The sequence below is a fragment of the Amyelois transitella genome, chromosome 16 (genome assembly GCF_032362555.1).
Source record: "Amyelois transitella isolate CPQ chromosome 16, ilAmyTran1.1, whole genome shotgun sequence".
Classification (NCBI taxonomy): Eukaryota; Metazoa; Arthropoda; class Insecta; order Lepidoptera; family Pyralidae; genus Amyelois; species Amyelois transitella.
The window spans coordinates 10,114,524-10,142,001 of record NC_083519.1 but is presented as its reverse complement, the minus strand read 5'-3'; the positions used below and the strand labels follow the sequence as shown (position 1 = coordinate 10,142,001).

At 35.3% G+C, this 27,478-nt stretch overlaps 1 protein-coding gene across 3 annotated transcripts in view; it reads left to right on the top strand.

Annotated features, from left to right (window-relative positions):
• Window positions 1–26,807, top strand: part of LOC106129108 (myogenesis-regulating glycosidase) — a 40,282-nt gene extending 13,475 nt beyond the window's left edge. For 2 of the 3 annotated variants that reach the window (XM_013327576.2, XM_013327577.2), the window contains 7 exons: window positions 6,381–6,475; window positions 15,256–15,394; window positions 18,412–18,634; window positions 19,126–19,305; window positions 21,860–23,271; window positions 23,865–24,042; window positions 25,312–26,807. In XM_013327576.2, the coding sequence (XP_013183030.1) occupies window positions 6,381–6,475; window positions 15,256–15,394; window positions 18,412–18,634; window positions 19,126–19,305; window positions 21,860–23,271; window positions 23,865–24,042; window positions 25,312–25,451 (2,367 nt within the window). In that variant the 3' untranslated portion in view covers window positions 25,452–26,807. Of the gene's footprint in view, window positions 1–5,230; window positions 5,444–6,380; window positions 6,476–15,255; window positions 15,395–18,411; window positions 18,635–19,125; window positions 19,306–21,859; window positions 23,272–23,864; window positions 24,043–25,311 lie in introns of those variants that run through there. The other variant, XM_013327578.2, reaches the window with a different exon arrangement.
• The last annotated feature ends 671 nt before the right edge of the window (window positions 26,808–27,478 follow it).

Here is a 27,478-nt window from a genome sequence, read left to right as displayed (position 1 = left end):
ATATGGAAGTATGAATTAACATATACACTGTTTGTTCATATGCTCATATGACCATTGCAACATATCACATAAATATCGTATTAATATTCAGTTTTCCTTCTCCGTCTCGTATAAAATCTGCAGCTATAAAATTTGTTTGTCGACCTACTTCGTAAGCTTATGCGCAGATTACATGACGGACTTAAGCGTAGTTAACCTGGACATTTCTTATCATGATGGGTGATTAGTATTTAATTCTTGAGGGCAACAAGTTATGACATGTCCACGCGATCACATCGGTGGTGTGAACTGGTATATCAGAATTTTAAACAGCCTTCTCTAAACAATGAAATCTGTTTAATCTTATATATAAAATACCTACTCGTGTCACAATGTTCTTTCCCGTACTCATCCGAAACGGCCGATTCTCATGAGCTTGAGTAGGTCTGAGAATCGGCCAACATGTTTTTTTCATACCCCTTAGTGTTAAGGATCGCCACCCTTAACATTTAATTTAAAAAGAAATTACTCAAAAATTATTTATTTGGCAAAACAACGTTTGCCGAAACAGCTAGTTCATTTATATAATCACACGTACATCCCTTGAGGGGTAAATAAAGCCAACTGTCTTGAAAAGTCTGAAAAAGGCACATTCAGCTGTTCTGTTCTCAGCTGTGACAGGTTGCTCGCCAACAAGAAGAATCCCAAGTTTATTAGCCTATCCCTTAGTCGCCTTTCACAACATCCATGTGCAAGAGATGGAGTGGTCCTATTATATTTTATATTATTGCCGCGAACCACACGGCACTCGGCACGGCATATTTAATCCAACTTGTCTTTACAAATTTTTGAGTGTATTCTTTACAACCAAAAAATACCTTTTTTTTTTCTTTATAATAAGTATGAGCAGCGCCCTCTCTTATGATCTAGCGGTATCATATATATTTGTCATTTGTATGCCATTAGTCGCAAGATGGGTTTAGTTCTGCGTTCAGCCACCAGGGGTTCCAATTTAAACTTTGAATTAGTAAAAATTTATATTTGCGTAAATATGATTATATAAGGTACAAGGGTAACCAATAGTAATGAGAATTGGACCGCTCCATCTCTTTTCCATGGATGTCGTAAAAGGCGACTAAGAGATAGGCTTATAAACTTGGGATTCTTCTTTGAGGCGATGGGCTAGCAACCTGTCACTATTTGAATCTTAATTCTATCTTAAAGCCAAATAGCTGAACGTAGCCTATCAGTCTTTTCAAGATTGTTGGCTCTGTCTACCCCGCAAGGGATATAGACGTGATTAAATGTATGTATGTATGTAAGATTATATAAGGTATAAGGGTTACCAATAGTAATGAGAATTGGACCGCTCCATCTCTATTCCATGGATGTCGTAAAAGGCGACTAAGGGAAAAGTTCATAAACCTAAGTTTAAGTTTAAGTAAGTTTCGCCTGAAAGGCGATGGGTTAGTAACCTGCCATTATTTTAATCTCAATCACAGTAGACCGTGGCCTATCAGACCAAAAATCTACACTTCCAATATGGGTTAGCTCCGTCTAAAGGTTGCGGAGGTCAGACAGGAGACGCTATGAGTCAAAACCTGATCCACCCAATCTAGTATCTTGGTCAAAGGTTTTATACTATGTATCTTCATAATATATTCACTTTCACACTCTGCTATCATCTAGATAAGATTATTTCTTTAGATTTTATTTAAGTAATGTTTTAGTATAAGTAACTTACAATCTGTACCCTTGGAGGAGCGGAGTCTCCTAACACAGGTATTACATACTTAACAGGAGACTTCAAACACTTTTGTTATTTACCATATTGTAAGTTAAAGAATAAATAGTTTTTTCATTTTTCATTTTTTCAAATGCTCCCTCGCCCTCCTACCCAGAGCCTGGAGAAAGAAGTTAATCATTACTCCGTCACGGAAGATTATAACTGAGTGATGATTAAAAACTTTAATCACCGGAAATGAGTTTTATCAACATCATCGCAGACCGCATGACTGTTTTATCTTTGTTTTGGTTTGTTATCAAACGCGGAATTTAAGTAAGAAGTTGTGTAAGAAGGTTGATTTATCGATGGCACGGCGAGTAAATCGGTAATCTATACTAATATTATAAAGCTGAAGACATACATACACTACATATAATCACGTCTATATCCCTTGCGGGGTAGACAGAGCTAACAGTCTTGTAAAGTCTGATATGCCACGTTGGCTTTAAGATAGAGTAGAGATTCAAATAGTGACGGGTTGCTAGCCCATCGCCTAAAAGAAGAATCCAAAGTTTATAAGCCTACCCATTAGTCGACTTTTACGATATCTATGGGAGAGTGATGTAGTGGACCTATTTTTTTTTCTATTGGTGACGGGAACCACACGGCAAAAAAGCTGAAGAGTTTGTTTGTTTGTTTGAACGCGCTAATATCAAGAAGTACTGGTTCGAATTGAAAAATTCTTTTTGCGTTTTTAATAGACCATTTATCGATAAAGGCTTTAGGCTATATAACATCACGCTGCAACTATGAGAAGCAAAGCAATAATGGAATATGTGAAAAAAACGGGGAAAATTACATTAAATGATGCCCAAAATAAGGCGACTAAGAGAAAGTCTTATAAACTTGGGATTCTTCATTGAGGCGATGGGCTAGCCTGTCATTATTTGAATCTCAATTCTATCATTAAGCCAAATAGCTGAACGTGGCCTATCAGTCTTTTTAAGACTGTGGGCTCTGTGTTCCCCGCAAGGGATATAAACGTGATTATACGTATATATCTTATAAAGGAATCACAAACAAAAATAAAGTACTTTCATTATATTTTAAAACAACCCCAAATAAGATTCATCAGGCTAATAACTGAGAATTTCTAATAAAAAAAAACCTGCAAATGAATGACCTTAAACCCTCACTAATGATATTTCTAGACATGTGTCAGACATAGGTGATTGCGTACGCACAATTAGTGCATTCATTAAAGGCATAGTGCATCGGGTTAGAACTAATATAGTGCAAGTAAGTCCCACTTCTGAGATGCAAGGATGCGTGCAAAACGCAATAGTGATTGTATACCTCTAACGCAGGTTAGATTTTAAAATATTTATTTTATGAATTCGGTACAAATAATGTAATTTATGCCATGAATGTGCCGTGTGGTGCCACCAATAAAAAAACTAAAAATTTAAAATACTTAGTTAGGTATGGCGACCATTTTTAGTAATTTTGTGCTACTGCACAGAGTCTTATACCCTAATATGACATGAACTTTGAAAATACATATGATAACGTCTTTGTCCCTTACGGGGTAGACAGAGGCAATAGTCTCACAAAGACTGAAAGTAAAAATTTATTTGAAAAAATATTATTTTCAAATCAACTTTGTTCCACGAGTGACAGGTTGCTAACCCATCGCCTAAAAGAGGAATCCCAAGTTTATAACCCTATCCCTTAGTCGCCTTTTACGACATACATGGGAACGAGATGGAGTGGTCCTATTCTTTTTTGGTATTGATGCCGGGAACCACACGGCACAGTGATGTTATAAATTATTAAAATTTTAATTATAACTTTATCGCACATTATAAACACTGTAAATGTTTGCGCGTGATAGTGTCACACTGTTAGCTCTATAGATTTAGGGTTCCCTGTAAAATAGTCTATAAAATTAAGTATCTGAAAAATTTTATAAAACAAATAAAGATGGTATAATTGGTGACTCACTACACACACAAAAAAACTTTAAGTTTATCTCTTTTCATTTTTCTTAAAATAAGCGACTTAAGATTGATCAAATTAAGGACGTCTTGATAAAGGGTCAGGTCAAGAGTACCCGAAACCGCCGAGCTTGCATGAAGAGAGTTATGAATGTGGATGAAGCGAAGGAAGCATGCAGAGATCGTTTCAAGTGGAAAGATGTAGTCTCTGCCTACCCCTCCGGGAAAAAGGCGTGACTTTATATATGTATGTAAGATTGATCAAAAATAATGAAGATTGTGCAATCGATTATATTTTTAGTTATTTATCAGATTTTTCAAGACTTTCGGGTACCCCAGTTGGGGATATAGATGTAATTATATGGATTATTGCAAAGAGTGAGTATTCAGCAATTCGCAATTTTTTTAAGACAATACTTGAGAATTAGATTGAGAGTACGTTGAAAGGAAAGAGAAGACCACTCTTATAAATGACAATATTTTTTTTAGGTTGATCAATCATATGGTACAAACACTAAATTTATTGCTTTCATTTTTAGGGTTAAGGAAAATTGAGAAAGATAAGGGGAAGTTACTTAGATAATATTTAATTATTTATTAATAATGAATATTTCTTTTTACCAAAAATGAAACATAACATTCAATTATAACAAATTGAATATAGGTATTAATAATAAATAGTCATGAACGTGGCGATTAATTTATATGTATGTAAGTACATATAAATTAATCGCATCTGTTTGTCTTAATGAAAGAATTAAAATATTAAATAGTAATAGGTTGCTAGCCCATCGCCCAAAAGAAAAATCCCAAGTTTATAAGCCCCTTAGCCGCCTTTTACGACATCCATAAGAACGAGACGGAGTGGTCCTATTCTTTTTGTTATTGGTGCTGGGAACCACAAGGTATAATAAATAATCAGATAATTGATATAAACATACATAAATTCATAAATTAAGTATTACACACTAAAGTAGTAAAAAGTAAAAAGAAAATTGCTACTGCAAAAATTTTGATGATACCTGCATAAATCACGCCCGGAGGGATAGGCAGAGATCACATCTTTCCACTTGCCACGATCCCTGCACACTTCTTTCGCATTCATTACTCTCCTCATGCAAGCTCGTCGGTTTCGGGTACTCTTAACCAGACCTTTTGATTAGACGTATCCATTTTTTTTAAGAATTTTGATGATATTAGACACATAGGCTACATAACCAGGAAGCAGATCCCCGGGCAAAAATCTTTACGTTATATTTACATAAAGTATACATACATACACACATTCACGTCTATATCCATTACGGGATAGACAGAGCCAACAGTCTTGAAAAGACTGACTGCCCACGATCATCTGTTTGTCTTAACGATAGACTTGAGACAATAAATTGTACAAATTAGGATATAGTTAATTTCCTAGTAATAAAACAACATTGAATGATAGCGTGTTGTAAACGTGCACACATTTTTATTTCTAATTATGTACAGATATCACTCTGTTTGTAGTTCTCATTATACTAAGATAATTAATTTAGACATGACATTTCAACTACGATTTATTTCCTCGCGAAAAACATGTTATTGTGACTTTTCTTCAAATTGTAATGATGATTTTGTATATTTTGGTTATGAATTACGAAAGCAGTGTGTTTCGCCTTAAATTTTCGTTTGGTGAAATATATTTTGTGTAGGTAATGAAAAAGTGTTTATAATGAATTTGAATGTCCTCAAAGTTATGAAGGTATGGTTTATGTTAAAATTCACATTTCTGTTATTGCACTTGTGTATTTAGTAAAGAAAGCGATGGTTTTATGTGTTCCTTGACCAATAAACTTGGGATTCTTCTTTCAGGCGATGAACTAGCAACCTGTCACTATTTGAATCTCAATTCTATCATTAAGCCAAACAAATGAAAGTCTTTTCAAGACTGTTAGCTTGTAGGTACATTAAGATACTGTCTACCCTCAAGGGAAGATTATATAAATTATTAATTTGATTTTTATTTGTACGTACAATTTACTCTCTAATAATTTTTTGTGAATTTTTGTTTATTCCTAAGATTAAAAGTTTAAAGTTAAGGGTAAAATTGTTTGCTAACATTTGTCTCTGAAAGGACTAATAGGTAGTAGGAATTTGATTCAAATTAGCATGCACCATCCTTAATTCGGCAAATTAGTTTTAATATTTGGCACAAGAGTATAAACTTATTTATTTATTTACTTCATAAATTAAACGATATAATATATTAAAGACGATATAATTAATAAGAGCTAACTCGTGTCGGTCGAGTTTATTGGAGCGTCCTACATTCATCTCTTCTCTGTTTTTCTTTTTGTTTGTATAATGTAACTTTTACTTTTTAATTAAGTAGGTATTTATAATTAAGTGGATACTCAAAATGGTATTACTGTCAATAAATAAGTATTTATAATGAATTGAATACTCAAAATGTCAAGAAAATGTCAGTGCCAACATATCGGGTTATTTCAAATGTCCCGATTGTGTTACTTTTTAATTAAGTATTTATACATATTTAAGTGGATACTCAAAATGGTATTACTGTCAATAAATAAGTATTTATAATTAAGTGGATACTCAAAATAGTAACTATTACTGTCAAAAAAAATGTCAGTGACAACATATCAGGTTATTTTAAATGTCCCGGTTGTGATTTTTAGATCCCCGAGCACCACCAGAGCGCGGGGTCCGGGTTTAGCGACGGTGACCACCCCACCGACCACAATGAGGTGATGTCCGACGATGATAGACCAAAGTGAGTATTCAGTTTGATTATAAATTATTGCCGAATTTTAATAATACATACATACATACATACATGGTAACGTCTATATCCTTTGCCTCTTTAGTAGACAGAGCCAAAAGTCTTGAAAAGACTGTTAAGCCACGTTCAGCTATTTGGCTTAATGATAGAATTGAGATTCAAATAGTGACAGGTTGCTAGCCCATCGCCTTAAAAAGAATCCCAAGTTTGTAAGCCTATGCCTTAGTCGCCTTTTACGATATCCTTTTCCAAATTTTACATTTTAACGTGTGTTAAGAAAATTAATATAAATAAAGTAATTATAATTTCTTAAAAACTATGAACTGTAATTACTACGTTAAATGCTTCTTTATATAATTTTCTATACATAAATAAATAAATAAACCATGCAAACCAACTGTTAATTTTTATGGTTAAATGTTTCGCAAACGGATTCTTTCTTTGTACCTACACTCGCAAATTTACTGTACAAATTATGTACTGTGGACTTTACTTTGTAGGTACATTAAAATACAAATTAACGTACCCTCTCCTTTGTAAGTACATTTATATACAAATTTATGTAGAGTGCTGTGTGGTTCCCGGTACCAATAGAAAAAAGAATAGGACTACTCCATCTCTTCCCCATGGATTTCGTAAAAGGCGACTAAGAGATTGGTTTATAAACTTGGGATTCTTCCTTTAGACGATGGGCTAGCAACCTGTCACTATTTGAATCTCGATTCTATCAAAAAGCCAAACAGCTGAACGTGGCCTTTCAGTCTTTTCAAGACTGTTGACTCTGTCTACTCCGGTAAGGGATATAGACGTGATGATATGTATGTAACTGTACATACCTATTCCTTGAATGTACACTTAGATACAAATTGTCTATACAAATTATACTGTTCCTAAAATCTGTGCCAATTGTGCAGTTGCTCGTGAATTGTGTCACTCATTTCAACCAACCGCTTGGCAACAGGTTACGTTCATCCAGTAAGAAGTCCCGGCTTGGCCGCCATCTTAAGGGTCCCTAATAAGGAAGCGTGAGGGCGCTGACCCCTTGCGAAATCAGAGCGTTGCAATCTGCATTCGCTAGTTCAATTCTTTGATTGTTAGCCCCTGTTGGTAAAAAGAGGTGCTCGTTTAAGTAAAGAAAGTAAAGAATATGTCTTTAATTTTAAACAGGAATAATAAGACAATGAGATCTTTAAGCACTGTTTCAAATCCATTTACCAATGTTTTTTTATAGAAATAGAAAAATATTTATTTTCAAGTTAGTGCCGTGTGATTCCCGGCACCAATTAAAAAAAGAATAAGACCGCTTCATTTCGTTCCCATGGGTGTATCCCGTGCGGGGTAGACAGGGCTAACAGTTTTGAAAGACTTATTATAGGCCACGTTCAGCTGTTTGGTTAAATGATAGAATTGAGTTTCAAATAGTGACAGGTTGCTAGCATGTCGCCTAAAAGAAGAATGCCAAGTTTATATAAGCATATCCCTTAGTCGCTGTAGTAAAGAGATGGAATGATCCTATTCTTTTTTCAAATGGTGCTGGGAACCACAAGGCACTCCTTTGTCTTAGTTATATAAATATAAATACAATATATAAGCAATTGACACACATAGCGACCATTATTGTATCAGAGTAAATAATGATTAATGGTTTACAAACCGTGCTGAAGTGATAACCTGTTGAGTCTATTTGATTAGAAGTATAGATGGCCGTGTGGTTCCAGCTCATGTAGAATAGAAACTTACTCTTTCTGTAGATCCTTCTTATATAATAAATGCGAAAGTTTGTGAGTATGTCAGTATGGATGTTTGTTACACTTTCACACAAAAAATACTGAAACGATTACGATGAAATTTGGTATGTCGGTAGCTAGAGACCCAGAATAACATATAGGCTACTTTTTATCCCGTAGTTCCCGCGGGATTGATAGGGTTTAATACATACATAAATCACGCCTCTTTCCCGGAGGGGAAGACAGAGATCACATCTTTCCACGATCTCTGCATACATCGTAATACAACACATTGAGTTAGTATCTCGTAACACAAGGCTCGAACTTACTTCGAGGCTAACTCGATTTGTGTAATTTGTCCCGTATATATTTATTATTTGTGCCGTGTGGTACCCGGCACAAATACAAAAAAGAATAGGACCACTCCATCTCTTTCCCATGGATGTCGTAAAAGGCGACTAAGAGATAGGCTTACAAATTCGGGATTCTTTTTTTAGGCGATGGGCTAGCAACCTTTCACTATTTGAATCTCAATTCTATCATTAAGCTAAATAGCGGAACGTGGCTGATCAGTCTTTTCAAGATTGTTGGCTCTGTCTATCCCACAAGGGATACAGACGTGACCATAAGTATGTATGTATATATTTATTTATTTAGTAGTGTACGCCTGTCATCTGCACTGAGTAATTTTTCTTTCGCGTAACTTCAATGTCATATTTTATCAGGCGTTTTCTTCATTGAACGTAGGACAGGGGGAGGGATAGACAGAGACGTCGCTACCGCTACTTGTTATGTTCATCATTAAGACTAAGGGATTGGCTTATAAACTTGGGATTCTACTTTTAGGCGCTGGACTAACAACCTGTCACAATTTGAATCTCAATTCTATTTATCAAGCCTAACAGCTGAACGTGGCCTTACAGTCTTTTCAAGACTGTTGGCTCTGTCTACCCCGCAAGCAGACGCGATTATGTATATGTATGGTAATAATTTGAAATTTGATGCAAATATATATAGTTAGTATATATCAGACTAGCTGTACCCACGACTTCGTCCGCGTGGAATTGTTATTTTGGGCATCATTTATTTTTCATCATGCAAATATATATCTATAGTTAGTACATATATGTCAGATATCGTAATAAATGACATACATACATACATAAAATCACGCCTCTTTCCCGGAGGGGTAGGCAGAGACTACCTCTTGCCACGATCTCTGCATACTTAATACATATAATAAATGACTTTTGTAATTACCCTTTGTTTAAGAATGTATTTTTTTTTCAAATATATATTTTTTCTTTATTATTTGTTCACCATTGTTTTTAATGCTAAAGGAAATTCACTAAACAAAGTTGATTCCGTAATGAATTCTAACGTGAGCCTAGAAGTTTCTGCATTTCATATTAAGCAATATAATTAGCATACAACTGTTTGGCCGACATAAATAAAATTTAAGTAGGTCTCTAAAGAATTCGGACCCGAAAATACTAAGCAATCCTTTTTTTTCATTTATTTCTTTCATTCATCATCCATTCATATAATCACGTCTATATCCCTTGTGGGGTAGACAGACGTAGCAGTTTTGAAAGACTTATATAGTGAAAGAAGACATTTAGGTGTTAGGCTTAAGGATAGAATTAAGATACAAAATAGTGACAGAATGGTAGCCCATCGCCTCAAAGAAGAATCCCAAGTTTATAAGCCTATCCCTTAGTCGCCTTTTACGACATCCATGGGAAAGAGATGAAGTGGTCTTACTCTTCTTTATATTGGTTCTGAAAACCACATGCCACTTATTTTAATTTATATTAATTTCTTCATAGAGAAAATTGGAAATTTTGGAACTGGATTGAGTATATCTGAATTTAACCAAAGCAACTCCCGTCTGACCTCCGCAAGCTTACATAACTCAGATTAATACAAACATACATATAATCACGTCTATATCCCTTGCGGGGTAGACAGAGCCAGATAACTCTGATTAATAGGTAGGTATTTCTAATCTTATATATAAAATTCTCGTGTCACAATGTTCGTTCCCGTACTCCTGCGAAACGGCTTGACCGATTCTCATTAAAATTTTGGAAGCATAATGAGTAGGTCTGAGAATCGGCCAACATCTATTTTTCATACCCCTTAGTGATAAGGGTTGTACACCCTTAACATGTTTTTTTTAACAAGAAATTACTTAAAAATTATTTATATGGCAAAACAACGCCGGGACTCGTAGCTAGTAATATAATAATATTCACACTTTTTTATTCAAAATAACCTTAATCGTTTGACTACCTACTTAAAATTCAAATTCAAAGTTCAAAATTTTTATTCATTATTATAGGATACTTCATATCGCTTAATAATTGTCAAAACGTATGGTTTAACAACATTGGTTGACGTCAAATAAATTACTTAAAACTAAGTTTACTGCCGCTTCTAAGGCGTCAGTGCAGAAGAAGCGGTTACAAACTGCATTGCAGCATTTTCTTCAACAACGTCAACTTTACAATATCAATATCTACTGACGCTACTAAGTCCGTAGCCACTAATCACATGTAAACGGTATCGCCGGCCGGCATCCAGTCGCAGCCGCAGTCCACTCTTGCGCGTACCGACGCGCGCGCACCCGAAACTATTCGAAAGCGAATATTTGTTCAGAAGCGGCCAAGTGATATAACGCGTGTGAATGATTTACATTATATATATTTTTAATAACAAAAAAAAGATAGTGTCTGTGTTGAAATGTTTTATAGTGATTATTGGATGGAAATTTGAAAATAGTCGAATGTTATTTTTTTTTTTGTAAAATCTTTATACAATTTTAATACTTAGCTTTTACTTTGAGCACCGTTTTGTGTGTTTTGCTCATTAGTGACCAACCCACGACCCAAAGCTGTTTACTATTAGCCGAAAGTTCAATATATAAGGTAAATAAATCCTATTAATATTACAAATGCGAAAGTTTGTGAGTATGTCAGGATGTCAGTATGAATGTTTGTTACTGTTTTACGCAAAAACTTCTGAACCAATTACGATGAAATTTGGTATATAGGTAGCTGAAGACCTAGAATAACGAACGTAACGTTATGATACGGTTTTCACGCAGACGAAGTCGTCGTTATTGTCAAGCAAAAAAAAAGAAAGGACCTATTCTACTTAGTCGCTTCTTACGATATCTCTCCCCTCCCGTGGATATCATGATATTAAGAGCTTAGTAATTCACAGTTTTCTATTCTAGTACTAAGGTTTCAACCGTAGACCATTTTATGACACTAACCCATACAACTGAACGAGGCCTTCGTCTTTCCGTGACTGTTGCCTCTGTCTTCACCGTAAACGATAAAGACGTAATCGTATGTAAGTAAGCGCCTACGTCAACACGGCAATTAGAATGCGCAAGCGGTCCCATTAGTGGTTTTGCTTGTATGTTGATTTATATGTCAATCACCTTTGCCATATACAGATTAAATCTTACATACATACATAAAATCACGTCTTTTTAACGTAGGGGTAGGCAGAGACTACATCTTTCTGCCTGCCACGATCTCTGCATATACCTTTCGCTTCAGCGTGACCTTAAATCTTAATGATATTTTGTTTATATTTATGTTAATTTGGTTTTAATGTTCGAGATATTTCTATATTGTTTCAAAGACAAGACTTCTTAACATGTTTATTCAAGATCACGGGTCATTCTTGTTACTAAAAATAAATATATTGTTTATTTTTTATCTATTGTTATTATGGAGCTAGTGACGTACGATATAAATCATAAGTATAAATATGTATATACGGGACAAATTACACTGATTGAGTAAGCCTCGAAGTAAGTTCGAGACTTGTGTTACGAGATACTAACTCAACGATACTATATTTTATAATAAATACTTATATAGATAAACATCCAAGACCCAGACCAATTAGAAAAAGTTCTTTTCTCATCATGCCCTGGCCGGGATTCGAACCCGGGACCTCCGATGTCACAGGCAAGCGTACTACCGCTGCGCCACAGAGGCCGTCTTACGATAAAAACGGACAGTTCATTTTTATGGTTCCGTAGCAAACAAGAACCCTTATAGTTTTATGTCTGTCTGTCCGATATTTTACTCAGAAACTAAGTAGTAGCTGTTATTTAGTATGTATGAATAATAGCAAAATATTTAATTTAATTCACATAGTCACGTCTATATCCGTTGCAGGGTAGATAGAGCCAACAGTCTTGAAAAGACTGATAGGCCACGTTCAGATATTTGGCTTAATGATAGAATTGAGATTCAAATAGTGACTGGTTGCTGGCCCATCGCCTAAAATAAGAATCCCAAGTTTATAAGCCTATCCCTTAGTCGCCTTTTACGACATCCATGGGAAATAGAAAGAGTGGTTCTATTTTTTTTTATTGATGCCGGGAACCTTGCGCGGCACTATAAACTACTCTTTTTTAGGAACATGAATATTATATAATCGATAATCATACCATTTTTATGATCTATTGAATCTTAAATGATTTCTAAGAACAATTAGACAGACCGGTTTTATAATTATTAATAAACATTACGTCTGTTGAATATTATATTGCTGACGTAAATCGAATCTATTATCATTATGACTTTACTTATGAAATAAAAAATCAAATTTATTATCATTATTTATTAGACTTTACATAAAATGAATTGAACTTGAATTTACCTGTCATGTTATTTAAAAGGTTCTTTTTAATCGCGTTCATAAAGTTGGCACTGAAAAATTATAACACTCCATTTTGCAAAACGAAGATATAAAATAAAAGTTACAATAGTTTTCCTGTCATGGTAACATGTAGATATCATTTTTGTAGCAACATTGCCAAATTGTGCCGTGTGGTTCCCGGCACAAATAGGAAAAAGAATAGGACTACTCCATCTCTCTCCCATGGATGTCGTAAAAGGCGACTAAGGGATGGGCTTATAAACTTGGGATTCTTCCTTTAGACGATAGGCTAGCAACCTGTCACTATTTGAATCTCAATTCTATCATTAAGCCAAGCAGCTGAACGTGGCCTATTAGTCTTTTTAAGATTGTCTGCTCTGTCTACCCCGCAAGGGATATAGACTAACTATGTATGTATGTATTGAAAATTCTAATATCGTAATCCTTATGCTACTCCATCCATACGACTTCCAAAGAAAGTATAAAAAATGTTAAAAAAAAATTGAGAGTTCACTCGTTCATTCATAATTTTATTAGTTGCCTATCCAAATTAAAACAAAAAAAATGGTAATATTGTAACGGTGACAATTAATTGGTTTTACGGTTAAATTATTAAGAACCTACCTACGGTTCCCTAATATGGACTGGCTGATATATATATATATATATATATATATATAAGTTTACAAGTACAGTAATGGGCACATTAAAATAAATTTATATACTTGACCTAAAGGCAATAAATCAATCGTTGGGTTATCCAACCATCGTCATAATATTATAATTATTGGAATAAACATCTTGTGATTTTAATTACGTGGGCTTCGCTCCCGTTTAATGTCTAATCCCTTAGTCGCATTTTACGACATCAATGGGAAAAAGATGGAGTGGTCCTATTCTTTTATCTATTTGTGCCGGGAACCACACGGATTTCTTGAAAAATGATTGCCAAAACAATACCTCATTTCCAAAAACATTATAACACCCATACTTTTTGTGACTGGGTTAAACGAGGAAGGACCGATCTTGCGCTTAAAATCCTTGAGAGATCAGCAAATGAGTGAGAATTCGCGCCGGCAACAATTTCCAGTTTCCTTATTATGCATCCAGATGATTCCCGAGTCCTGACTTTTGTCCTCTGTTTCTTTACGTCTTATTGACACGAATCGGGACGTATTTGTAACGGTTTCATCCTCACTATGCCGTGTGGTTCCCGGCACCAATAAAAAAAGAATACGACCACTCCATCTCGTTCCCATGGATGTCGTAAAAGGCGACTATGGGATAGGCTTATAAACATGGGATTCTTCTTTTAGGCGATGGGCTGGCAACCTGTCACTATTTGAATCTCAATTCCATCTTAAAGCCAAATAGCTGAACTTGGCCTATCAGTCTTTTCAAGACTGTTGGCTCTGTCTACCCCGCAAGGGATATAGACGTGATTATATGTATGTATGTATGTATGTATTCATCCTCACCGCTCTGGAGAGGAGCCCAAGGTACATCTTGGGCCATAATCCTGGATTAGGTGAGTCAGGTTTTCACACGAAGCCACTCCCGTCTGACCGTCGAAACCTTTGCAGGGAAACCTAACATTGTACGTTTCTGTGAGTGCTTTATATATATTTTGTGGGTGTTACGAGTACTTATCGTGCTATTCATGCATTGTGCTTTCCATATCAGTCACTTCTAATCAACACAAATCTTCAAAATAAGCAATTAATTTTTCGTGAATTAAACGATAGAGTGATTCATGAGAAAGATTTTAGGTGCATTTTTAACGAGCATGGTTATAAGAGCAGACCAGAGCAGACAAACATTTGGTAAAGGGTAACATGATATTGGTAACCTATGTCACAATAAGAGGGTTTGTATTACAGTAGTAATACCTACATACTGCCAAAAGTTTTAACGGCTTCACAGATTTTGTTAATGTACCAGTTCAGGTTTCTGATATTTATTTATTTACGCCAATAATATAACGGTAGTAGCACACCTCTTAAAGTATTTGGTAAAGAATTCTAATATAATCGTACCAAAATATAATCTTAACAGTCTTTGTTTCAAATACAAAGGACAAATAAAATCAATTCCTTGTTCGGATATTACAGAAATCTATTTAATAACATCGATATTTCTTCGTTTTACATCAGACCTCCTTACCGTTAGAACATTGGTCAGCACTCAAACTAATATACGAGTGATTAACTCAGAAAAGAGCCAAACGCATTTTAACTGGACAACTAATTGATTAATTGATTTAATTATCGACATACAGCTACAGCATCCTACGGCTAAGCACAGCTCGTACGGGTAAGAAGTAGATATTAAGGGATGTACATTTGGTGTTTCCAGGACCCCCCTCCGCTCCCCCCGGCGCGGCCCCAGGCGTCTGGGCAGGTCAGAGTTCAGCATGGATGAGGAAGACTACTCGCCCAGCAACTCTGTCACTTCCGTCAACTCCCTGGCCAGCTTGCTGAAGGAGAAACTACAGGTAAACCATGAAATAAATGAATAAATATATACGGGACAAATTACAGAGAGTTAGCCTCGAAGTAAGTTCGAGACTTGTGTTACGAGATACTAACTCAACGAGTATCGTTAATATTGTATAATAAATACTTGTATAGATTAACATCCAAGACCCAGGCCAATCAGAGTAAGTAAAATTATGGTACTATGGCAAAAAAAATGGCGTATTAGATACATATGTAAATTTTCTTTCACTGATGTACCGGAAAAAGTTTCCTTAGAAATAAAATCTAGATAGCTGCGTGGAAGCTTCTCATAATTCCTACAAAAGTTTTGATGTAGAGTTAAGAACGTCTGTAACATTAAAATCGGAATATCTAATAAAATAGTTTTCCCAATTTCTGTGGTCTCGTGTTGTAGCGAGATAGCAACTAGGTCAAACCGTAAATAAATAATGAAACGAGCGCTGGCTGCATCCCAATTTTATTGTGAAAAAAATGTGGTGAAAATATCATTTCATTTTTTCAACATTTTTGCTTCTTCAATCGGCGGCCTCTGTCGCGCAGCGGTAGTACGCTTGTCTGTGACACCGGAGGTCCCGGGTTCGAATCCCGGCCAGGTCATGAACTTTTTCTCATTGGCCTGGGTCTTGGATGTTTATCTATATAAGTATTTATTATAAAACATAGTATCGTTGAGTTAGTATCTCGTAACACAAGTCTCGAACTTTCTTCGAGGCTAACTCGATCTGTGTAATACATTCAGTCAGAAAAGTATCGGGAATGGAATATTTATTTATGGTTCCAAATTCAAATTTTTGTTTTTTTTGTTGTTGTTAGATTGGCACAACTGTTTTCCATTTTGGCGCGGAGTTTGAGTTGCATCTGTTGTTTACATTAAATACAGTGCTATTTTTAGTTATATCATATCTAGTGTGTATTGCTAATTTCATAATGGATAAAAACATCGAACAAAGAGTTTGTCTTAAATTTTGCATTGCCAATGGAATATCGTGTTCGGAGTCACTGAAAATGTTACAGAAGGCTTACGGTGAATCGACTTTATCAAAAACTCGTGCTTATGAGTGGTACAAAGCGTTCAAAAGCGGTCGAGATGTGATGGAAGATTTGCCTCGCTCTGGTAGGCCATCAACGTCTGCAACTGAAGTTAACATCGCAAAAGTGAAGGAAATAGTGACTGAAAATCCTCATTCAACTTTGAGAGAGATAGCCACCGAACTTTCTGTATCTCACGAGTCGATCCGTACCATTTTAACTAATAATTTGGGTATGAAACATGTTGCCGCTCGGCTAGTCCCAAAAGACCTGAATTTTTTTCAAAAACTCAATCGCATGAGAGTCGCTGAGGACATGCTAGAACGAGTCAATTCCGACCCAACATTCATGAAACGCATTGTTACTGGTGACGAGACGTGGGTTTACGAGTTTGACATGCAAACTAGTCAACAAGCTTCGGAGTGGCGCCTTCCAACTGAACCGAAACCGAAAAAACCACGCCAAAGTCGTTCAAAAGTCAAAGTCATGTTGACTGTTTTCTTTGACTATCGCGGTGTTGTGCACTCGGAATTCTTGCCGGAAGGTCAAACGGTAAATAAGGAATATTATTTGAGTGTTATGCGGCGTTTAAGAGAGCAAATCCGACGAAAAAGGCCAGATTTGTGGAAAGAAAATTCTTGGATTTTGCACCATGATAATGCACCTTCGCACAAGGCCATCATTGTGAACGAATTTTTAACCAAACACTCAACAAATACCATCGAGCAACCACCATATTCACCAGATATGGCTCCAGCCGACTTTTTTCTTTTTCCTAAACTCAAATTACCACTTCGTGGCACCCGTTTTCAATCGGTAGAAGACATAAAAGAAAATTCGCGGCAAGAACTGACCTCAATTCCGGAAACAGCGTTTAAAAAATGTTTTGATGATTGGATTATTCGTTGGCGTAAGTGTATCGTTTCTAAAGGAGCATATTTTGAAGGTGATAAAATAAATTTGGATGAATAACAAACAGTTTGTGTATTATTGATCTTTTCCCGCTACTTTCTTGACAGAGTAGTATGTCTCGTATATGTTTATTTATTTATTCATTTTTAATCTATAAACTTCATGGTTTAAAAAAAAAATGAAGGATAAAATTTATATCAGATATGATAGCGAGAGTAAATATTTGTATCTCTTCTAGTCAGTTTGTTCGTTCTGTCCATAAGAATAATGACCTAACATAAAAATGTTAAATTGGCATACATGCATTAAATATTATCCGCCTCGAAAAAATCTTACTTATCGTACTCCACACTGATACCTATGTATGCGAAATGCATATTTTATTTATTTACAAGCAGACACTGTAGTACGATTGAAGTACCTATACATACATACGTACATAAAATCACGCCTTTTTCCCGGAGGGGTAGGCAGAGACTACATCTTTCCACTTGCCACGATCTCTGCATACTTCCTTCATCATTCATAACTCTCTTCATGCAAGCTCGGTGGTTTCGGGTACTCTTGGCCTGACCTTTTGCCAGGACGTCCTTAAATTGATCATATGCGTTCGTCTAGGCCTTCCCACTCCTACCTTTTCCTCCACACTCTCCTTGTATATCTGCTTAGTCAACTTGCTTTCATTCATCCTCTCCACATGACCGAACCATCTTAACATACCCTTTTCTATTCCTGTAACTACATCTTCTTTCACATCACAACATTCCCTTATCACGCTGTTCCTTATCCGGTCACTCATATTCACACCCATCATACTCCTTAACGCTCTCATTTCCACTGCATTTATTCTGCTTTCGTGCTGCTTTTGCCATACCCAACTTTCACTCCCATACATTAATGTCGGGACCAACACGCCCCTATGCACAGCCAGTCGAGCCCTTTTGGATAGACTTCTGACTGCTCATAAAGGCATGCAAAGCTCCATTCGCCATGTTCCCAGCGTTCACTCTCCTTTCAATATCAATCCTATAAATATTTTGAATTAAATTGGATGTTCTAATTATTTTCACAGAGTATCCCGCAGAAGATCAGGAAAAAACCGACCGATTACAAACTCCGGGCGTTCGTGTGCCTCATGTTCCTCGCAGTAGCCTTCTTCATTGGGTTCGCTTACGTCCTCTACCACAGACAAGCGCAGACCAAGGCCTACTTCGACAGCGTGCAGTTCAATGAACCCAAGAGGTTGTTTAGGATTATCAATGCTGATGATGTTGAGATATTCAAAGCTAGTTTGGGTGAGTTTTAATTATTATATAACTGAGAATTCTATTACCAAATAGTTGAACGTGGCCATTCAGTCTTTTCAAGACTGTTGGTCCTGTCTACATCGCAAGGGATTGACGTGATTGTATGTTTATGTGTGTAAGTACTTATCTGAGAAATTGCAATCATTGTTCTAATAATGTCATCATTTTCTTTGCTATTATTAGTATCAGATAAGTAAACCGATTTGACATCATTGTCTACATATAATTTTAAAACTGGTGGTTTAGATTTTTGTTGAGTTTCGAGCATTTTCAGATGGTGATCTCGTGATCAGTAGTGTGAGCAAACATTATTCTCAATAGATTATCTTTATATCTATCTGACTATCTTTATATATCGGGAAGCATCGAAAACATGTCTTGAAATTTTTCACTCAATCAATTAACGATGATTAGATAAAATAATATATAATATATAGCATTGAAATTACTACAAATGATAATTATATTGCATATTTCAGCTGTCGGCATTGAAGGCAAAGTGAAAGCATACCCGTGCCTTCCTGAAGACAGACGCAAAGACGGCTCGGAATGCTTGGAGTGGCTTCACACACTGAGGTTTTACCTCAAGAGTCTTCCCCATGACCCTGGAGTTGACAACACCACATGCTATTCTATTCATTGGAAGGCTTTAAGAAAAGGTATGTGATTTTAAATGAAGCATGGCTCGGAGTAACGAATATTTTCATCACGCTTGGGAACTCTTAAAAAAAGTCTGAAAATTTCCTTTGGTTATAAATAAGGCTAAGGTTCAAGTGTTAATCTATAAATCATATTTCTAAAGGATTAGCAAATATATTGTAGAGTTTATTTGGGATTTCTTGTTGAGTATAATACTTCGTTACCGTTTCTTCTGCACTGACGCCTTGGAAGCGGCAGTAAACTTAGTTTTAAGTAATTTATTTGACGTCAACCCATGTTGTGAAGCCAAAAGATTATTAATCTATACATATAATAAATCTGTAGAAGGGTCAATTCTGTACATTGAAAGTATTGAAAAAATAAATAGCAGGGGGTGTTACTGGATCGATACCAAACACAAATATGTGATTAAAAAAATTTTTGTCTGTCTGTCTGTATGTTCAGGCATCACGTGAAAACTAACGGTTTGATTTTGATGAAACTTGGTATAATTATACCTTATTATCCTGGGCATAAAATAGGATACTTTTTATCCTGGAAAAATACGAAGAAAAAAAAAATCTTAATTTTTCAGTTTATCCATAGACGTTGTTCTGTAGAACCGCGAACACGCGTTACGTTACCCGCAGTGGATTCAGCGCCGTAACTCATAGCGCCGAAAGTCGGATTTAGCTTGAACCATTTGCGGCCACGCGGGCCGCTACTAATTTCTATGAAAAAATACTTTAGTCCGGTCAATCTAGACCTTCGAAGCTAAATTAATTCCCATCAAGCTGAATATGAGTATAATTGTTTAAAACACAATCAAAAGCATTATTTCAAAATTCCCCATGATTCCGGTTTAAGGAAAAAAAAATTACCCAAGGTCAAAGGTAAAAAATGGGTGTTTCGCGATTTTCTTCAAAACGGTAAGTTTTTCAAATCGAAAAATTACCTCAGACATAAATTGTAGATCATAAAGTTATCTATAAAAAAGGTATCAATATTTTTTTTTTCAATAAAGCTACCGTTTCTGAGATATAACGATACAAAAAGTTGCAAGCGTCATAATATGCACACGTTTCTACGCCACCTCTGAGTTAGTGTACTATTAGCGCGTTTTTTTAACATTTTTATTATTAAACTTGAAAAAATCTTTAATTTATAAATTGTACAGTCCCTGCATAGCATCAACATGCGGGAGTGTGCCCAGAAGGCTGGCAACATTGCCAATTTGAATGGCAATGCTGATTCTCTGAGCCAGATAATTTCCAGCCCTCCGGTCAAGAGATACCTCAATCAGTTTTTTCGACAATCGTCAGAAAAGCTGATGGGCAGATAGGCCCCCCGGTCCCAGAGTTTCTACCCCAAAAGGTTCCAAAGTTACCTACATATTTGCGCCTTTTGAGGGTTTTTGCCTCATTGGAAGCAGAACCGGCCTTAGATTTAGTAACCTGAAGATGAGACGGCGCAAGTGTGTCGACACAAGTAGCATCCCACACCAAAGGCCGCCCCAATCTCCAGGGTACCAAAGTCATACCATCCGGTCTCTTGGCATCATCCCGAGCCAGACCGTTTGGTTCTAACATGGATGGTGGCAAGAGCACGGAGTATTATATTATTTAGGGCGGCATGGCGCCCTTATCGGCCGGCACTCCTAGGGCATGAGAGGCCGTGGTGTCCATAGCCGTCAACGGTATCCCCGCAAGGACTACTATTATTAAAGACTAACGGTATTTCATGTGTTGAGCATTCTGAGATAAAGTAGGTATACGACCCTAGCCACGTACACAATTAAACATAGAGACAGATGTTGTCTCAAGGTTTCACTATAGTATAAATGAAGGGACTGGGTTTCATTATACTTATGTATATTTTATATTTTGGATTCAAGTTAAAATTACCGACAGAACAATATTTTTACTTATATTACTGCTACACTGAGTGTATACGAGACGTGCTTATGCATATTATGACGCTTGCAACTTTTTGCATCGTTACATCACAAAGCGGTAGCTTTATTGAAAAAAATATTGATTCCTTTTATAAATAACTTAATGATCTACAATCTATGTCTGAGGTAATTTTCCGATAAAACTTACCGTTTTGAAGAAAATCGTGAAAACACCATTTTTTTACCTTTGACCTTGGGCATTTTTTTTCCCTTAAACCGGAATCATGGGGAATTTTGAAATAATGATTTTGATTGTGTTTTAAACAATTATACTCATTTTCAGCTTGATGGGAATTAATGTAGCTTCATTCTTATTTTTTGGTCTAAATTGACCGGACTACTTACTACAGAACGCGAACTCAACAGCAGTAGCTCAATAGAGGGATCTTCTTAATTATTATAGGCCTAGCCGTAATTGGGTCCAATAGATATTTATAAGATGTCATTATCAGAGTTACTCAAAATGGAGAAATAAACCATCCACGCGATGACCGACATCCGCGCAGACGGAGTTGCGGGGGGAAGCTAGTAATAAATAAAATGAACGAAATGAATTTTGAACCATTTGGTACTTATCATTCCTTTGATGATTAACTGACAAATTTTCATCCAATTTTCAGATGTTTATCCAAACGACTGCTTCGATTGGGCCGACACAAAAGTTCACTGGTACGGAGGTGGTCAGTCCCTTAACCTGACTTGGCCCTTAGACAGCGGCTCCATCGACTACACTCCATTCATTACAGGAGATATACAAAAATACCAATGGAGCAATGTACTCACTAGATATCTCATTAACACTAAGGGAGCTGCTGTAATCATAGATGATGAAACGCCTCTACAAATGTCTGTAAATAAAGACCAAAAAGCCATTTGCATCAAAGCGCAATTCGACGAGTTCGCATACGCAAACAGATTGACAGAATTCCCAGAAATGAGATACAATATCTGCACTTCAAGGGATATCAAATCGCTGCATTCCTCGATTCACAATCATCGCAGAGCCCCTCTGTGGGATGGTCTGAAACCAGCTGACATGTCCATTTTAGACTCGCTCATTTCAGAACCAGTTTGGCAAATAGCTCCGAGATTCAAACAAGAATTGACATCAGACACAATATCGCAATACACAGAGGACGTGATCAATTTAGGATTTTTGAAACAGGGACATGTTCTGATTAATGAATTTTGGCAGAATGAAATTGGAGATTTAGCCGTAGACACCAGTCGATTTTCAACTTTGAACGAAACTATTGATAAATTACATCGAAGGGGATTCAAAGTTGCATTTACTGTACAACCATTTATAAGCACTGAGAGTGCAAATTTCGCTGAATGTGTACAAAAAAGATTACTTGTAAGCGAGAGGAATAGTGACAGAAGAATACCTGCTCTGACGAGATTTAAATCCTTAGCAAGCGCTGGTGTATTAGATATAACGAACAATAGGTCAGTACCTTGGATACTGGACAAATTACAAACGGCTATAGATGAATATCATATAGATTCATTTTACTTTGACCTGGGTCTTGCGTATGACATGCCACATTATTACCAATGCGAGAAAAGGTTGATAAATCCAGATCAATACAAGACACATTTTACGAAGACTTTCGAGAAAATTTTAAATATAATCGGTGTCTCATCGGCGATATCTTTACCGAGACCGCCCATATTTGTATCGTTACCTCCTTTTGAGTCTTCTTGGGAAGCTTTGAGGCAAGTTATACCGACGATATTAACTTATGGCGTAAACGGATATCCTTTTGTAATGCCAGGAGCCGTCGGAGGTGATATTTATTGGCCTGGGAGTGAACAATTTTTACCGTCGTCCAAAGGGTTTTTAGATTTCAATGCAACAAACACTACACAAGATAATGGCATTGAATTGCCTGAGGTAGAGTTGTACATGAGATGGCTGCAAATGGCGACGTTTTTACCGGTGATGAAGTTCACTCACTTACCCAGCAAGTATAATGATGATAAAGTTTTGGAGTTGGCGAAGAATTTGACATCTTTGAGGCAGAGATTGGTAAGAATATTTCGAAATTCTTTTATAATATAGCACGGCTTTTGTTACATAAATATTTTTTTAAGGCTTTGTCGATAAGTTAACGAGCAATTTGTTTTATTTTTCAATATATATTCGTAGAAGATGTACGATGTCAGGTGAGTTCTAAAGTCACATTTGTCGTCAAGAAATTTGAACAGCTCCTAGAGAGACTGACTTACTGTATAGAAATGGATCACCCAACACAGATGACAATGTCAATATCAATATTGGTGGCTCAAAAAATTTACTGCATTGTATATGAAAAAAGCTTAACAATATTTTTTAATTAAAGACAAAGTTTAAACTCAAAGAAAAAAAAATATATAAGTTATTATAAAAGTAACAGTAAAAAAACATTACGTTCAGCTGCACGACAATATGATGGAATTGAGATTCAAGCAGTGAAAGGTTGCTAGCACATCGCCTTAAAAAAGAACACTAGAGCCTAATTGTTCTCCGGCATTCTAGAATAGGACCACTCCATAGCCTATGGAGTGGTCCTATTCCAGAATGCCGGCAACCACACGGCACTAATAAACTAAAACAAATGAAACTATATAAACAATTTGCAGGTCACCCCACTCCTTCTTAAGTACAAAAGAGAAGCATTAGAAGAGGGTTTGCCTCTGATCCGGCCTCTGTGGCTTGTGACCGGTGGAGACCCAGCTTTATACGTGAAAGACGAGTTCGCTCTTGGTGACGAAATTGTAGTAGCACCAGTACTTTATCCCGGAGACACTACTAGAGAAGGTAACCTTTATTAAAAACATAATACCTTTGTGAAGTTGACGTTGTTGAAGAAAATGCTGCAGTGCAGTTTGTTACCTCTTCTTCTGCCTTGGAAGCGGCAGTAAACTTAGTTTTAAAGTAATTTATTTGACGTCAACCAATGTTGTTAAACCATACGTTTTGACAATTATTAAGCGATATATAGTATTCTATAGTAATGAATAAAAATTTTGAATTTTGAAAAAAAAAAATTGAATTTTGAATAAACTATCTGTGCCCAGGAATTCGTCCGCGTGGAATAGTCATTTTAGGCATCATTGAAGCCCTCAAGGATGAATAATTTACCTCATTTTCCATTATTTCTGCGCTCCTCATATTTGCGGCGTGATGTTATATAGCTATGTATATGTTATGTGTCTTGATCAAATTAAGGACGTCCTGGTAAAGGGTCAGGTCAAAAGTACCCAAAACCGCCGAGCTTGCATGAAGGGAGTTATGAATGTGGATGAAGCGAAGGAAGTATGCAGAGATCGTGGCAAGTGGAAAGAGGGTAGTCTCTGCCTACCCCTCCGGAAAAGAGGCGTGATTTTATGTATGTATGTTATATAGCTTAAAGCCTTCCTCTATTAATGGTCTATTCAACACAAAAATAATTTTTCAATTCAAACCAGTTGTTCCTGAGATTAGGCTTTCAAACAAACTCTTCAGCTTTTTAATATTAGTAAAGATTATACATTTGCAATCTTGTTGTTAAACATGATTAGCAATCATTTGTTATATTAATTAAGATTCCGTATTTTTCTTATCATGTAAATAAATAAATAAATATATACGGGACAAATTACACTGATTGAGTTAGCCTCGAAGTAAGTTCGAAACTTGTGTTACGAGATACTAACTCAACGATACTATATTTTATAATAAATACTTATATAGATAAACATCCAAGACCCAGGACAATCAGAAAAAGTTCTTTTCTCATCATGCCTTGACCGGGATTCGAACCCGGGACCTCCGGTGTCACAGACAAGCGTACTACCGCTGAGCCACAGAGGCCGTCATGTGTAGTTGACGTTATTGAATAAAATGCCGCTGTGCAGTTTGTTACCGCTTCTTCAGCACTGACGCTTTGGAAGCTGCAGTTAACTTGGTTAAATTAGCATAGCCGCCTATAACGACATCCATGGGAAAGAGATGGAGTGGTCCTATTCGTTTTTGTATTAGTGCCGGATACCACACGGCAACATTTTTTCTTAAACTCACTTAATTATAATTTACTATTTATTCCAGTGTATCTACCCGCTGGACTCTGGCAGGACGGCATTGACGGTTCTCTACGGAAAGGTAACAGGTGGATGCACGAATACAAAGTGCCCTTGGACAAAGTGGCTTACTTTCTGAGGAAACCAGACGACATGAGGTTTAGATAGGAGAAAATAAATTTATATTATATAAATAAATAATATAAATTTATTTATATTTTGAATAATCAAAATAAAAACGAAACAAACTAATGAACAATTAGTGAATTAAGAAATCAAATTAAAATTAAAAAATAAAGCCAAATGAGAATAGAAAAATAATATTATGTAGCGGTAAAAACATTCCTATCAAATAATTTTTGCCATAATTTTGTAATATTTAAGTGATAATTGCTTATGTGAATTAATAAGGGAAGGATCGTTTAAAAAACACTTGTTAATAAGAAAATAACATTTGTGTTATGTAATAACTTCTAGTCTTTTAAAAATCATGATAAATATTAAAGAAAAATTGATTTCAATTTTAGAATATTTAATTTTAGTATTGTAGTTTCACTAATCGATGATAGAAATAAAATGTTTTTTTTGATATCTATGATCTTATCAATTAGATATCTAACGATATAAAAATTTTATTGTGATAAAATATGTATATTTTTATTGAGATTTACTAAAAAATATATACGTAGATGTTGTAAGTAACAGTCCTAAATAATTCTAAATAAGATAATAATACCTAATAAATTAGATAATAATAATCAGAATTCTCTTATTTCTTGAATAAGTTAATTAATTAATAAGATTGATTAATGATTAATTTTGTTTTTTAATTCATATTTGATTAATCGATTTTTTATTAATTCATAATAAGTTGATTAATTATCTTATTCAACGAATTAGGAAATTCAGTATTTAAAAAGATCAATATCGTTTAAATTTGAATTCTTTGTTGTTGAATATAAACATTTTTTTTAACTGTTTGTACATTCTTAGCCATGTTGCTGAAATTTTATATACATTTTAATATTGCTTAAGTGTAAAACATTATACACCATAAATCATATACATATATGTAAATAGGTAAACATATAAACTTGTTTATCAGACTTTTACTCGATACATTCCAGTTAGGTACGTGTAGTAATTGTAAGTGTAATTTTTGGCATAAATATATATGTATATTTATTTAAAGCATATTATTAGTTGAAAGTAGTATCTATTCTTTAGTCTACTAAGTTGTGCAATGTAAGTGAAATTACGTTTCATCATTTGAAAGTTTTTTTGTTTGTATATAAAAATGCGTTCGCCTTCTTAATTAGTTCGATTATGTTATTATAGATATATGAGTTTGTGATTTAGTCACTGCCTCTCGATGTATGTTAGATTATGAAAAACAGTAATTATTAAATGTTTAGTAACCAACAAAAAATAATTATCTTTGCTAGTTGCTGTATTAAAAAATGATTGTAGCATTTAAAAAGAAAAAAAAAGAAAGGATTATATAACGATTTTTGTTATTTGGAATTTTGTGTGTCATTTCTTATTACCTATAACATACATACATATACTCACGTCTATATCCCTCGCGGGGTAGACAGACCCAACAGTCCTGAAAAGACGGACAGGCCACGCTTAGCTGTTTGGCTTAATGATGGAATTGAGATTCAAACAGCGACAGGTTGCTAGGAAATTGCCTAAAAGTAGAATCACAAGTATAAAAGCCTATTCCTTAGTCGCCTTTTACATCCATGGGTATGAGATGGAGTGGTCTTATTCGTTTTACTATTGGTGCCGGGAACCACACGGCATTTCACGGCTTTATTACCTAAAATGATTTGAAATTGTGGTACATTTTTAAAAGTCAATAATATAGGTAAATTCAAAATGTTTTTATTCATTACTCAGTACCTATCCTTTTAAATAGAATAAAAAAAAAATTAAATTTGAATTATATAGGTAGGTACTTTTATTAATTAATACCATACCGGAAGAACTATAAACTCAAATTAACTATAAAAAAATATTGCTAAAATAAAAAGATCGGTTTAATATTTTATTGTTTTTATTAATTATATGACTCGTACACTTTCATCAAACACGCTGAATGGAGAATAGCGACATGACTGATACAATGAATGTTATTAATTTTTACTTTTTTTTTATTTTTATTTTACATAATACAATAATTATCATGA